This window comes from Leucopleurus acutus, assembly GCF_964270905.1.
Source record: "Leucopleurus acutus genome assembly, chromosome: 8".
Lineage (NCBI taxonomy): Eukaryota > Metazoa > Chordata > Mammalia > Artiodactyla > Delphinidae > Leucopleurus > Leucopleurus acutus.
The window spans coordinates 102,099,079-102,114,357 of NC_139151.1; the positions used below are offsets into that span (position 1 = coordinate 102,099,079).

Consider the following 15,279-nt stretch of genomic DNA (forward strand, 5'->3'; position numbering starts at 1 on the left):
CAGACACGCAAGGCTCTGCTCCAGATAAAACAGCAGCAGCCAGCCCCAGCCTGAAGCTGGAAAGCAGCCCAGGCCAGCGTTGTGCCGTCCCCGCTGGCCAGGAGCCGTGGGCAACAGAAGCTTGCTGTCCCTCAGCCTCCTGGAAGGAAGGAAAGCTAGTGGGAAAGGGCAGGCCCCAGCGCAGCTCTCCCCAAGGGAACTGTAGCAAAGCAGCAGCAGCTAAACAAGACCCTCACTGCCCCATGTTATGTCCTGAGATGTACTTTTCTGGTGCCACCATGGGCCCTATCTACCACCCCAGACACCAAAGACCAAAACAGCCTGAGACCCTCTGTGAAGTGCTTACAAAGCACAAGGCGAGTGCCCTTCTCCTGCCCCACCTCTCCCCGAAGCCTGCAGTGTGGCAGGCTGCGAGTCACCAGCAGAGAGAGAAAAAGCCACTTGACGGTTTTAACTTTAGCAGCTCTGAGCCTGACAGGCAGGATTAGTTGGCTTGACCTTTAGTGCCGATGCCTCCCTAGGCCCAGGACCTCACAGTCAGGTGGCAGCTTCCAAGTACAAATCACAACTGGAGCTCATCGCATGGGGAGGTCCAAGCCCCAGGGAAAGGCCTTCGAAGAGAGAGACCAGGGAGGGGGTCACCAGGTTCTCAGCCATTAACTACTAAGGCAGAGGGAGGAGGTGGGGCCGCCCACACACCAGCTTCCCTTAGCGAAACTGCACAGGGAGGTAGATGGGGGCTTCCTTAATGAAGGTCCCAGAGGCTCTCCAGGAAGAAAAGGACAAGTACGGCCAGGAGCTGAACGCAGGTAAGGTAACTGGTGCTGGTGCTGATGGTGGCAGAGGGGATTTAAAAGAAAAGGAAATAAACAGACCCAGAAAACCACACTGCTCTTTTATTCAATGGAACATCCCCCTTTAACGCAGTGTTGAATCATACACCAAAAAAAAAAAAAAAAAAAAAAAAAAAAAAAAAAAAAGCCCAGAGAAATTTCTGCAGATAAACCAGTGAAGAGAACGCGCATTATACATTATTATCAACATAATCACACCATTAAGAGGAAGGAGGAAAAAAAAGAAGCAGAACGGAAAACAAAGGGCTCAAACCCCTAGACACTGCAAAACACTGACATTTGGGACTAAAATAAATTTGAAAAGGAAACCTTCCAGGAAAGAGAGGAACAAATGGAATCTGAGGCAGCTCAGGTGCTCAGGGGCGTGGAAAGGGCGCTCCTGGCTGGCAGACAAGCCCACGGCAGCATAGGTGGCCCCGACTGCTGGCAGGGATGCCAGGACGGAAATGGACCCTGGACCTGGGGGTCAACCCGCTAGTCTACAAAGGTGACAGAGACAAAACCCCACGCTTAAAATTAGGGGAAAAAAAAATCTCAGGGCGACTATGGCACCTTGAAAATCTTAGAACCAAAGGAACCCCCCACTAGCCTGACATTGGTGGCCAAAAGCCTTTGCCTAAGAACCATTTGTTCCTCTCTCCTTAGAAAGAGAAGAACGAGGAATGAAAAAGGGAAAGGAATCTAATTGCAGCAGAAGACCGGGGAGAGCATCTCCTTGGACGGAGTCTGAAGAAAGGAAAAGATAAGGAAATAACAAAGGAAAAAGAAAAAATTAATAAAAAATTTCACAATATGGAGCCAGCGTGTTCCGATTCCGTCCATAAAAATAACTCAGGCTGCTTTGCCGAACCATCCTGTCCACCAGGGGCGCTGCTGAGGCTGTCTGCCTGGAAGGGTCACCAATGGGCGCGGAAAGTCCTCACTCTCATGGCTCGGGCCATCGCCGCCGCGGGGAGGGATCCTGGCGGCCCGGTTTGGGGAGAGGCAAAGGGATTTGGGTGAGGAGAGAAAGAAGACAAAGAAGACACTCGATGCTACGGGGCGCCAGGAGAGCCCAAGCTGGCGCCCCTACTACCACCTGCCCGTTCCTAAGCGAGGCCTCAGTCGCTTGGCCCAGCCCGGTGCGTGCACACACACACATGCGTGCACACAATCACATGCGTGCGTCCCAATGTCTGGCTCCATATGGTGAGGTTCGGCGTGTGTTTAAACGAGACCAATTCTCTCTATATATAATATATATTTTCTTAAAAAACCGAGTCTAGTTCTGTGGTGGAGGCGGTGGGGGAGCTGGAGGCATCCCGAAGGGTGGCATGCCCGCCACCCCCATGCCCATCATGGTGACAAAGTTAGAAGGGTCCATGGGAGGCGGAGGAGGAGGGGGCGGGGCATACATCATGCCGGCGGAACCAGGCGGCGGAGGCGGCGGAGGGGGAGGGGCCCCGGGCGGCAGAGGCGGCTGGACCCCTGGGGGCAGGGGCACCATAGTGGGGTTGCCTTGCATCTGAGGGGCTCCTGGAGAAGCTGCGGCAGCCGCCTGCTGCTGTTGCCATGGCGGGATGGACCCTGTGCCAGCGCTCGTGGTGGTAGTCGTCGTATCTGGGGTGGTAAAGAAGCCCAAGGTCACACGCGCGGGGGCACACCGCGGTTCTCTGCGGCTGCTGCCTTGGGATGGGGGGGCGAGGGACGCCTGCTCCTGGCTTGGCATGCGGTACGGTGGTGGGGGGCGGGCGGGCAGGGCTGTCCTGGCGATGGGGGTGGAGGGGTGGGCAGGACTACCCTGGGGTCAGCCTCAAGGTCTCTAGGCTTAACAGAGTAAGCCCTTTGTCACCAATGCCCCTGGAAGGGCTGAGGGGAAGGTACCAGACACAAGAACCGGCTCTGACATCCCTCCGCCCATCCGCCGCCACCACCGAACGGCACATTCAACCTCAAGGCCACAGCTACTCTCCCCGCTGCCCCCGATCCCATCCCCACAGTCTCTCAGGCCCCAATCACATCCCTCTGCAGAGCAGGCATGCACCACCCCAACCCGGGCCTAACGCGTAGGCTTGGGCCAGCCAGCAGCTCACCCAGCAGAGCCTGGACTTCTGGCACCCTACCTATGATGGCGGCTCCCCTCCAGGCCCCCTCAAACCTCTCCCCAGACACAACCACACCAAACGTCAGCTCTCCTCCCCGAGGCCCCCGGGGGCCACAAGGCCCTTCTGTTTACCCTGCAGCAGAGACCAGAGTCTCACCCCAAGGTGTCTGCCTGCCTGTCTGCCAGGGTCTCTCATTCCTCTCAGCCCCCTCCCCCGCAATCCCACCCACCCCCACAAGCCCAAAATATTCCACTCACTTTGCTGCCATGGCAAAGGGGTACTGGAAGCCATACTGCTGCTGGGCGGAGGGGGCGGTGGAGGCTGCTGCTGCTGCTGCTGCCATGGGGGAAGAGGACCAGAGGGAGGGGGTGGAGGCTGCCCACTGGGAGGCGGCGGCGGCGGCGGCATCATGCCCATAGGTGGTGGCGGCATCATACCTGCAGCCAGGTGGAGACAAGGGTGAGGCCTCAGTGGAAGAGAGGCATTTGCAACAGAGCCCCCACTCACTCCCAGGCCTGGGAGGCGACACCCCAAAGTGAGCAAACGGCCAGGTTCCATTACCTTTTCCTTGATGCAGGCGATAGACCCCAGAGCCCACAGGCGTACTTCCCAGGTACTGATCTTGATGGAAGGAAAGAGCAGGAACTTAGCAGGACATTGGAACTGGCCAGGGAGGATGCCGCCCCACCAGCAGCTTAGCCGCACAGCTTGCAATCACTACCCGCACAAGAGCAGTTCTGGGACTCCGCCTCTAAGCAGCAGGCTTGTGCCTACCCCACACAGAAGTCCCTCCCTGAACCAGGACGGAACCTTCTTCCTGGCCTGGAGCCCAAGCCTTGGCAAGAGACTCAGTACCAATACCCGATGGCTCTGAGACCTGCTTCCAGTGTGCAGTGACGATACAAACCCTTGCTTATCCCAAAGCCCCAAGGTTTCTGGTCTGACACTTACTTACCCATTGGAGGAGGGCCATGGTGCCCAGGTGGGTGGGGGCCCTGGTTCATCGGTGGTGGCGGCGGCTGCATCCAAGGAGGAGGGGGTCCATTCGGGTTGTGCTGCATGGGATGTCCACCGTGCCCGCCCGTCAGGCTGGGTAACGGGTGTGGGAAGCTGTGCGGGCCACCTCCGGGCCCACCAGGGCCACCTCCGTGCATGCCATGGTAGGGCCGACTCTCTGACGGGCCAGAATTCATCCAGGGTGGGCGGCTCTGGGTAGTGGACATGAGAGACTACGTGAGAGCATTTCCCGCCAGCGTCCCTGCCTGCTCCCCCTGGTGGCAACACTGTTCTTTCGGCTATGCCACAGGACCAGAACACAAGGACAAGATCTTCCCCAAACTGAGAGGTCCCCAAACATTCCTGACGTCCCGAAAGAACAATGTTGCCGCCCATGTCCACCTGTTCTACCCAAATCACCTGGCCACGTTCCCCCAGTCTCTTCAGAAGACAAGGGGGGCCAGGCTGTAAGAACCAGCCCTTGAAGCTCACCGGTGGAGGTGGATTGCTGGCGGGAGCAGCGGGCCGAGGTGCACTGGCCAGGGGTGTGGTGGCAGGCCCAGAGGTGGAGCCCACAGATGCGGGCACAGGTGCCTCCCCCAGTTCGGCCATGAGGGACAAGTATTCCTTATCCATCCGCGCTTTATCCTGAGCTGACTGGGGGTCACCAGGCCTGAAGGTGGGGTGGGGGACACAAAAACAGAAAAGGAAAAAACCCTCCTTAAGATAGAAACCTTTACTCTGAGAAATTTACACAGAGAAAGTTCTGAGGAATTCAGTCACCCTTTCTAACTCCTTCCTCAAAATAGTCTCATCAGCTTTTCAGTTCCATGCCCAGCTCTGCCACTGGGATTACATGTACCTCTGCCACAGCAGAGACCCTTAGGGCAAGCACAGAGGAGAGAGGAAGCACCAGACCAGAGCCAACCACGCCAGCCAGGAAAGCACAGGTTTTTCTACAATAGCAAGTTTCATCAATTTCTACATTCCAGGTCTGAGGGAAGGAACATCTATGCCAAGACCGGAGCAACTGCCAGAACTTCCTTAACAAAGCTTTTTATATTTGCCACCCAAAGTAGAAAAACATTGCTATCAAATGCTGGTTCGCAACTGGTCGGAACTGCACAGGATTGCTGTCTTCTTATACCCACCTTAAGCAACAAATGGCAGTTAACATTAAGCCACTGTGAAAACACCTATACCCAGAAGGGAAGTTTTCCAGTTTCCCTGGGCTCAAGATAAGCAATAAAATAGGGATGTTTTGCATCAGCTGTTTCTAATCATTCTGGGTTTTCGAGCACACCATTACAGACCACATTCACAGAAAGAAAGCTTCTCTTGGGTCTGCAGGTTAACAGGAACTGTCTTGTATACCACGGGCTACCAGGAAACCCTCACCTTTGGAATTTGCAATCGGAAGCAATGTGGCCAGCCCCTCCACACTTGGTACACACTGTGGTATTGGTAATGCTGCGGGTCTCTGAGCTCTGCCAGGGTCTTAAGATCCTGTTGACAGAAAAAAGTCACCTGAAGGGCTATGGCCAATCACCCTTCTTCCATAGGTTCTTCAGGTCTCTGTGCACTCCCCTCTAAACTAATCACATACACACCTGTTATCATCTTCCCGAAGGGTCCCATTCAAACGAGCCAACTCTCGAAGCTGCATCTTCCGTAGATCGTTCTGGTCCTCAGGAGTCTCGATACCCTGCTTCAGAATGTTTCTTATCTGGTGGAGATGCAACGGGCACAGTTATGTAAGTCCTGGGACACCACCTAGAATTCTGGCTAGAGGCTTCCTTTCTGGCTCCCTCACCTGTTCTACTGCTTTCTTCACATTCTCCATGGTATTGGCAGTAACCAGGGCATGAAGCGGCTCATCTTCTCCTGGCAGCATCTGGCCATCTTTGCGCCCGACTTTCCCTTCTTTCACAGAGCCTTTCCCCCGGATCATGATCTTGGCATTACACTCCTTCTCTATGTTCTTCAAGGTGTTCCCTCTGTCAAAGGCAGAAAAGACCATTGTCATACCTGACACACAAATTCACACGCCAGAGTGGCTCGCTGGGCACTGGAAGGAAACCATGAGTGCAGAGAATGGGATTTTCCCACCAAGAGCTCCATGATCTCTAAGTTAAGGTCACAGACACAGCAATCCTCAAGATCTGACTTCCCTGCGGTGAAATGGGGAAGTTAAAAGAGATTTTCTCACAAAAAGGCATGCACTCAGCCAAAGTGAACATCCTACCAAAAACAGGAAGATAAGCCACCAGTGGCACCCAAACAGGCACAAGACAGACACATCTCCCAGGTCCTTAGGAATTCTATATTCCACAGGATAGTAGTTACTCACCTGGGCCCAATCAGCAGCCCCACAAAGTTGATTTCTGGATACTCATCTTGTGGAATCATTACTTTATCGCTCACACGTGTTGCTGGAGGTCTAAGAAAGAAAAGACTCATAGACTCTGCCCACTTCCAAGATGACACAAATCGACAGCTCTTCTAGAACTAACCCGACACCACTTGTTAATTACAGGTGACTGGGGGTAAGGAATAAGAGATTAGTACCAAAACTGCTCTACCAGACCACACCTAATCCGCAGGTGTCCTTGTCCCAGATCACCTGGCCCCCACTTACTTGTAATCTGCAGGTGGCTTGAAATCAGGGTTGAGGGCAACCATTTCCGTGATGAGGTTATGCCGCTCCTCTTCAAGCTTTTTGCGGGTGCGGAACTCGCGAGTGTTAAGCCGCTTCCCCTCGCTATTGTAGATGGGCTCAGGGGAAGGGGACCTGTGGGAAACAGACCACCATCACTGTTCTGCCTTCACTTTTCTCTCATTCCCACACGGGCTAAAATAAGTCTTCCCCAGCCCCTCTGCCTCTCAGACCCTAACTCAACACTCTTCGGAGGAACCGACCATAACGTGTGCTATTCACGATCGTGTGGAATGAGGAGGTGGAAGCTGGCTTAGCATTAGGGGGACTGGGGTGTGTGTGAGAAAGAAAAAAGTAGTTTTGCTTCTAAAAGTGATAAGAGGGAAAAAAAGTCTGTCCTTCTGGGGGGAAATCTCTAGATTGTAAATGGCAAGGACAGTATCATCCTCTGGAGTCTTCTTGCCAGATATGAATTTGCTTTCATTTGAAAAAAAAAATAACATTACAACTTTATGAACCACGGAAACCCCAAGTTTAGGTAAAACGTTAACTCTTGCAGAGCTCATGTCCTATCAGGAAGAGAGTCTACACCCCTACCACATAGTAAGTCTGAGCTCTTTAACCCAATGCAACTGGGACTCAAGGCTACTGCAGCTACTTGGCCCCCACAATGGAGAGAGATGGTTCAAGGCTTCGTCTCTGCTTTTCCTTCAATGGCCTGGCTGGCTGTGTCCAAGGCCCAGGAGGTCAACCTGTTTTCTGGCTGTTCGAGGTTGGGGAGTCTGGGTAGAGAAAACGGTTAAATTGCTAAAGCAGCTTCTGTGAGAGGCTGCAAATGCAGATTTGGTCAAGTACTTGTCTAGGGTCTGAACCTGCAAACAGCAAGGGGAAAACCTATGATTCTCCACCAGAGTTTACAAGTCCAGAAAGCAGATTTTCTCTCTCTCTTTTTTTAAGGAGTAAAATGCTGTTGCTACAAGTAAAAAATAGTAATGATAAAATGGTCAGTTTACCACAGCTGGATTTTGCGGTAATTAAAAAAAAAAGAAAAGTTACACTCCTAGAATTCTGAGTTAAGATTACAAAAAGGACCATAGCTTGATATTCTGAATGAAAATTTAGTAGCAGCTGCAAGAAGGGAAGAGACCATGTGGATCAGGTTATTTTAAAAACATCCTGAAAGTAGTCAAAGACTCCTATACCCTTGATTTAGTTGAGAGAACCTTGCCTAGTTGGAGAGCAAGGACTGAACTCGGCTGCTCCCACTGTCTTCAGCCTAAAGGGAACCATGTCATACCACGTTACACACACGATGGAATAAAAGGTCAGGTTTGTTCATGGCTAATGACGGCTAAATGACACCTCCGTTTCTAGCATTTGTATAAACTGTTAGCACAATCCAATAATAGTGAACAAAAACAAACATACCCCAGCTTATTAGACTATCATCTTACACATTTAAGTCTATAAGAGATTTTAAAGCATTTTTAACTGTGCAACTTGAGCAAAATCAAAATGGCATAAAGTGGCTTCATACTGAGAATACACCTTCTTAAGAAATAATCTTAGTAAGAAACTCATATCATTTCCCTCCAACCTGGGTTCTTTCAAAGCAAAACCATAAGGCATTAATTAAGGCCTCTTTCAAACTGAATACAAGGGAGAAAAAAAAACTCTGCTCTTTTTATTTCTAACATGTTTGACGTTTCTAATTCCCACCTCATTCATAGCTGTCTAGATTAAGCATTTCTGGCTAATCACCAGTTTTACCAGCACCAAATTGGTCATTTAAAAGCCCCGCAACAGTGAACCTCTTTCCAAATTGTGGAAGTGAAAGGCAAAAGCCAATATTCTAGAGGTCAGATTGGCCCAACTTCTTCGCTTTGAATAGGCATTGTATTATAGAACATCTAGTTTCTAATCCAAATTCTCCAGGAAGCAAAGGTTTGTTAAAAATTCAACTTTTTGAGGAATTGCCTGGTAACCTGTAGACATGTCATTAAAGGGAAAAAGGCCAAAAAGGCACTAACAGTTGTGGTCTACAACCTATAATTCAAATCTTAAAAAAAAAGTCAAAATATAAAACATAATACAACCCTCCAACCAAAATCTACTGGTGAAAAAATAATAAATTTAATTAAATAAAATTAAAAGCATCAATATGGAGAAATAAGTTAATTTGTTTCCTGACAAAGGGCAGCAGAAAGATGCTTAAGTGAGTGGCTTCTAAAACCATTACATCATCTTCCTGATTTAACAAGTTATTAAAATGGGTAACAAAACCCAAAACACTACTTTTTTAAAGCAAAGTGTTTTGAACTATGCTGCATGCACTAAGAGAAACTTCACTGAGAGGGAGGCGTACTGCCCTTCTATTAAATGGATCAGATTTTAGCTGCTCAAATATTAACCTGCCAATAAAATTCCTGTTTAAAAAGTTCATTTCCCTCAGACTTTTTACTTTTCAGAGGTGAGAGAAATTATAAACTGAAATGACAAGACCACAGCTGTTTGAAGACCACACTCCCTTAAAAAAAAAAAGTAATTTAGGGTTGGTTGCTTGCCTTCCCAAAACAGGTGAGAATATTCTGGCCCCTCCCAACACCCCCAGGCAATGGCCAAGGCTGAAAATTAACTGGCAGTGAAGGAAGTTGGTTAGAATCTTGTCTACTTTAAAACCATGTCAAAACCATGAGCAAGAGACTGCAGCAATGAGCTAACCAGAATGAATTTCTGGCCTTCTCAGATTCAGTGATGTTCAAAAATATTCTTATTCCCTACATTGTGTAGTACCTGTGAGGAAAACTTTACACGTGGGCTGTCAGCCAAAGCAGGTACTGAAACAGCTGGTTAACGGGCCACCTCACTGTCCCTACCGGTGGGTAAATCAGGTTAAAAATCTACAGGCTTACCAAATGAAAACCGGTTGTCCGTTTTCCTGTAACTTTCGATTCTGCTAGTAATTAAATTTCATTCCAATTTTCTAACTGATGACTGACCATATATACTGCTAATTTACACTCTAGTTCCCAGAATGGTCACAGTACCAGTCTTCTTACTAGGATTTTATTGAACTGACACAACATGTTGCCACCAGTAAAACGTATTGAGAAAAAGGTAAAAGCGTTACTGTCAGCTGGTTAAAACTGTTTCCCAACCTGTCCTCAGGGTTAGGGGGGATGCCCAGGTCTCCTGTGCGCAGTTTACGAGTCAGGTCTTCTATCTGCAGTTGCACTGGAAGAAACCAGGTTAGGAAAGAAAAAAAAAGGATGGAAAAAAGACAATGTTACCAAAAAACATCTCAAATCTCAACAACAAGCATGAAGAACTCGGAGACTTTGAAAGGGACGACTGATCAGTGAACACATTGAGGCAAAAACCCCAACCACCTATTGGCAGGAGTCCATTTACATCTATAAGTATCTTTCACTTCAAAATGGTTATCACTTAAGGAAGCAAACAATTTGTTGGAAGAGGGGTTAGCAGTATAGACTGTTCGCTAAGGCTAACATCAAAGCAATTATTAGGAGGTGTCTCACCTCTCCATCCCCACCAAGGCTTGCTATACAATTGGTACCCAGAACTAAACCACGTTATCACCAGTATCCTGTTCCCACCAAATTACATTCTTGAGTGCAAGACTCTTAGAGTTTATTTTTCCTTCATTAAATATTAAACATAACCCAAAATGAGACTCAATTAACATGGGACAAGGAAAAACACCAGTTAAGCAAAGATCATTTTCATTGATACCAGGCTTAAAATTCCTTAAATAAGACATTTAATAACCAATTCAACAATCTCATATAAGTTTGTACATAACTCTTTGTGTAAAACCAGATCCAAAGGATCTTCCAATACCTGTTGTTTCTTATTCAAATTTTATGACAATCCATATACCTTAATAAACCAGTAACCATTAAGATGCAAGAAGTCTGTTTTTAGACTTGCTCCTTATGCAGGGAGTAAAAGTAGGGGTGCAGAGGATGAAAAGTGTGGGTCAAGGACAGTATGTGTGGCCCTCAGACCTTGACAAATGAGGCTGTATGTGAAAAAGAGAGATGAGGGTTTCACAAAAGTTCAGTGATTCCAGGGAAATATTACCCGGATGATTTCTCAAGATAATGGCACTGCATAGCCAAACCACTTTCTTCGGCATGCTGAAGACCACCTGTTTCTTACCTTTGTAGCATCTGAGTGTTCTAAACAGATACTTCTAAATAAGGGCAAGTTTTACTGGGTTGGGTTAAAGTTGAGTTTGCTCCAAGAATTAATGCATGTCTAACCCCAGACACCCTTCTAATTTTAAATACATCCTACAGGGATATATCACACAGCCACTCAAACTCTGAAGAAATGAAAATCCACGTTAATATCAAGAGAAGATATTGGGGGCATTCTGTACAAGGCAGTATGTACCATGAAAGACAGAAATGCAATAAGACACACATGGGCCCCTAAGCTCTTTTATGCCAGAAATGTTCTGACTTGGCAGTCAAGTATTAGCTCAACAGCTCAAGGTGAAAGTCACCTTCATGGAGATAGGCAGTCATCTTAACTGGACTGTAGGGGTGTGGGATCTGATCTGAGGAAATTGTTGGCACTTAAATCAAAAGGCTGCTATCTTCCTTGGAGCAGAGACCTACAGTAACCTAGGCTCTCATTCTCTCTACTTTGATTATAGCTATAAACAGCCCTTAGGGCCCAGAGCATTAACTCCCTCCAAGGGAAGAGAGCGGGAGATGTAAAGAATGAGTTTGTTTTTCTCATTTTCTACATCTGCTTGTGTCCTTGGGATATCACTCCACTAGGAACATTTTCATAAGGTTATCAAGACCCAGACCAGTCAAATATGAGACATAAAGGGATGGGTGGGAGTAGGTTGAACAGTGGGGAGAGAATTATTAGTATTGTAAAAAAGAGACAGACAATTCCAACACCTCAAAATTCTCAGCAATCTAGAAACACAAGAGATTAAGATCCTCAAGAACAACGGCCTTGAAGTTTTTTTTATTCGTGAAGGCCACAACCTCACGGGTCTAGGAGGCGTCTGCCCTAATTTACTCCAAAGGGGATGTTTACTTGGTTAGTAAGAAATGTTTATCAAGTGAACTTTTTTGAGACACCTGCACAAGTACATAAATAAAGGTAAAACTTGCATTAATAACCTTGTATTTAAAAAAAAGGTAATTTTGAGGTTTATTTCATTTCTACTGTGGACATTCTTACTTCTCAAAATTTCTCAACAGTTAAGATATTTTATCCTAACCACCTCATTATTCCATATCCAAGCAGTATCCCTTTCCCTGCAGAGTTCTTTAGTAGTAAACACAAGAGCCCTCATTTCAAGACAGCTCTCCACAAAAGACCAAACCAGAAAAGATGCTAAAGGAAAGGTTAAATTCAACAAAATGGTAAAAAAGGGGTGCACTGTAAACACACTTTCAGAACCACTTTTTGATTAAACTGAGCTTTTTTTTCCCTTTTAGGAAGTACCTATAAAAAATAAAAGACCACATTTTAGGGAAGGGAGGAATATGAAATTATGGTGAAAGCCCATGCTGTGAAAAAGGTACTTGGTTTACAATACCTGCAGTGTTCTCCAGTGGGGCCGTGTCCAGAGAGGCATAAAACACTCACCTCATCAACTGGCAATGAACAGCAGCTGAAAAGGGTGGGGTGTAGTGCTGGACTGGGGACTATTCTCACTCCTAAGTGGGCCCCTCTACCCTCCTGGCACTCATGGAGAACACTGCTGTTACCAACAGACCAAAACAAGGAGCTACAAATGCAGGACTCACAAAGCAAAAACTGATAGATTATACCAAAGTCGCAAGTACACCTGACCATACCTCCTCTCAAAAAAGAGAAAACTTTAAAGTCCCAAACTTTCAACAGATAAAATGTTGCTCAGAATAGTAACAATCCGAAAATGCATTTGGGTGCAGAACGTGTATTTACCTATATAAGCTCTTTCTTGTTCCCGAGTAAGTCCAGGGGGGATAACTGTAGGCATTCCTGGAATCACCGTCTTCTGTTCCATTGTGTCTTGGTTCCAGCGGCTCCTCTTCCGCTTCTTACTGGGAAAGTCTAAAAGAAATAAAGTTCATCAGATGCAAATATAAACTAGCAGAGAAAGTGCCAACAGAAGTTTAGGATGCTTATGATTATTACACACAACCTCAGCAGACTGTGAAACTGAGAGCTTGACCTAAAATGGAAATGGCAAAGAATGGAAGACAAACCTGAGAAGTCAAGAGACATGGCCACTAGAAGGGGACCTGGACCTGGGTCTGAAAAGTTAACATTTCACATTTATAATTTTTGCCCACAGAAATTCTGTGAAGTACGTAAACAAGGTAACAAATCTCAATGCATAAAGTTTCAAGTAGTAAAATAAAATATTGAGAAGATAATATACTACGTGGTTGTCCATAAACACCTTAACAGCCCCAGAGAAAATAAGAGTAGACTAAACACTCAGACAAGCCTGTAAAGCAATATTGGGACCTGCTGGCTCCTCCCACCTCCCCATCAGCCACCTGTCTAAGGGGGCCAAAACACAACTAAACCTATAGTTACTAACTGAAAAAACTGGATTCTTCCGCAAGATCACTTTTTTCTCAGAAATTTCTCAGAAATCAGCATTCAATTTTCCTGGCCAGTTGGACATTTAGTGTCTAAAAGATGCATCAAAAGTTCAACAAGGAACAAGCTATACAAAAACAGCCAAATCCTCCTTCTCCAGTACACAGGCAGAAACTCCCTAGCATTCAGTACACAAAAGTGTTCTTCTCAGGGGCCAGACCTAGGGGGAACGCCTCAAGAGGAGAAGGCATGTCACATTTCTTAGGTAGACAAAGGGAGATTAGAAAACGTACAGAATTTCCTCCCCCAAAAACAGCCACAAAAAATCAGACCCAACCATCCTCTGAAGACTTTCAACCTCTTTGGTTCTCTGTAGTGAAAACCCTGCCTTACTGTAGCAGTCGAAGAGCTACTCGGGGTACTTTTCTCCCTTTAGGACTCTTCTACAACCAGGAAAAGGACGCTCCACGTCATCAACTGACCCTTTCACACGCTCCAGACTTGCACACCCAACACCCCATTCACTCACTCGACCCCCTCCACACCTCTCCCCTACACCAGGATGGAGAGCAACAGAGGGTCCCCCCCACCTAGGCTTTCAGGCTGGCCGCGAAGCCCGGCCGCCACACTGCGCCTGCGCGCAACAAACTTCCTCCCGCCAGGCCCCCACCCCTAACGCGCGTGCGCACTCGAGGCCCGAGAACTCGGCCGCGCGCCCCGTGGCGCCTCCGCCCGGGTCTCCCCGTGCGCGCGCGCCCCAGCCGCGTGCAGCCGCCGTCGCCGCCGCCGCGCGCCCCTCAGCCGGCCGGGCCCATCCGCGCAGCGCCTGTCGCGCTCTCTCGGCCCGACTCACCTCCTCCGCCACCGGCCGGGCCCGGCTGCTGGTCCTGACGCGGCGGCTGGGGTGGCGGCTGCGGTGGCGACACGCGCTGGTAGAGCGGCGGCGGAGGGGGCGGCTGCGGCGACGGGTACGAGGAGCCCGGGGAGGGCGGCGGCGGCTGCTGGGGAGGCGGGGGGGGCGGCGGCGGGGGCGGCGGGGGCGGCGGCGGCAGCGCCGCGAAGGGGAAGGCCGCGGTCAGGGCCCCCACCGAGCCCACGGGCGGGGGCGGCGGCGGCCCGGACACCAGCAGCCCCGTCCCAGGCCCGGGGGCAGGCGGTGGCCCCGGCTCGAAGCCCCCTTTGGGGCCAGGGAGGCCCAGCTTACCCAGCGGCGTGGCGTTCGCTCCGGTCGCCATGGCGCCCCCCAGGGACCGGCACCGGCGGCTCCTCTTCGGCGGCGGTTTCTCCTTCGCGAATCTTCTGGGGGGAGGGGACCTGACTGTGCTGCCGCGGAGCGCGCGGAGCCCGTCCTCTCACGCGGCGGGCGGCGGCGGCGGCGCGAGACGCACAAAGAGGGAGGAGAGAGGGCGCCGCGGGGGCGGGTCGGGGGCGACGGGGCCGGAGCCTGGATTGGGCCGGGCCGAGGCAAGGGGTCGAAATCGGCGGCCTCCGATTGGCGGAGCCTTAGCCCTTCTCGATGCGCGCTGGGATTGGCCGGACCGTTAGGCCAGGCGAGGAAATGGCGGCTGAGCCTGGAGAGCTGGGAGGTGTCGCAGCGCGCACTTCATTTGTTACTGCGCGAACTGAGCTCGGAGTCCAGAAGGGAGGGGATAGGGTGGGGCAAACCCTGTGACGTTTGGGGCCAAGAGCTCTCCCATTGGCTGGAGATGATGGAGTCAATCAAACTCGGTTGCGTCGTAGTGTCATGGGATTGGCTGTCGCTGGTTCGATTCTTTAGTCTACTCCCTTCCCCCGGGGAGTAGTTTCGCTGGGTTTAAGCGCGAGGTCGCAGCGCAGAAGTCCGGGAGAAGGAGATTTAGGGTCGCGGGGAACGGAGCAGCAGTGCGCATGCGTAGTTGGCCCAAAACCCGCCCCCAGCACCTGGCTTCAGCTTCGGCCCTCGGGTCCGACGCGGAAGCTCTTGGTGACGTCAGTCCTCGATTCGGTTGGTAACCCGGAACCGAGGGACGGGGGAGGGGCTGGCGCGGGCGGGTAAACCAGATTCGTTGACAACTCAGGTAAAAGGGGACTTCCTGCTTTTGAAAAAAATTAAAGTGGAAAA

The 15,279-nt window shown here is 49.7% G+C and overlaps 1 protein-coding gene across 16 annotated transcripts; it reads right to left on the reverse strand.

The window, feature by feature from the left end:
• Nucleotides 1–639: 639 nt before the first annotated feature.
• SF1 (splicing factor 1) lies at nucleotides 640–14,735 on the reverse strand. 16 transcript variants are annotated; one of them, XM_082844828.1, is made up of 14 exons: nucleotides 14,032–14,542; nucleotides 12,552–12,680; nucleotides 9,749–9,824; nucleotides 6,573–6,725; nucleotides 6,285–6,374; nucleotides 5,748–5,931; nucleotides 5,545–5,660; nucleotides 5,333–5,440; nucleotides 4,427–4,607; nucleotides 3,894–4,167; nucleotides 3,500–3,559; nucleotides 3,196–3,375; nucleotides 2,249–2,453; nucleotides 640–1,815 (listed from the first exon to the last, which is right to left on the reverse strand). In XM_082844828.1, the coding sequence occupies exons 1-14, from the start codon at nucleotides 14,411–14,413 to the stop codon at nucleotides 1,686–1,688; spliced, it is 2,268 nt and encodes a 755-aa protein (XP_082700954.1). In that variant the 5' UTR covers nucleotides 14,414–14,542; the 3' UTR covers nucleotides 640–1,685. The 16 variants fall into 16 exon arrangements, with proteins under 16 accessions (XP_082700954.1, XP_082700955.1, XP_082700961.1 ...); XM_082844835.1 differs by having other exon boundaries at nucleotides 642–1,815; nucleotides 3,890–4,167; nucleotides 14,383–14,542; XM_082844831.1 differs by having other exon boundaries at nucleotides 643–1,815; nucleotides 14,383–14,542.
• Nucleotides 14,736–15,279: the final 544 nt, after the last annotated feature.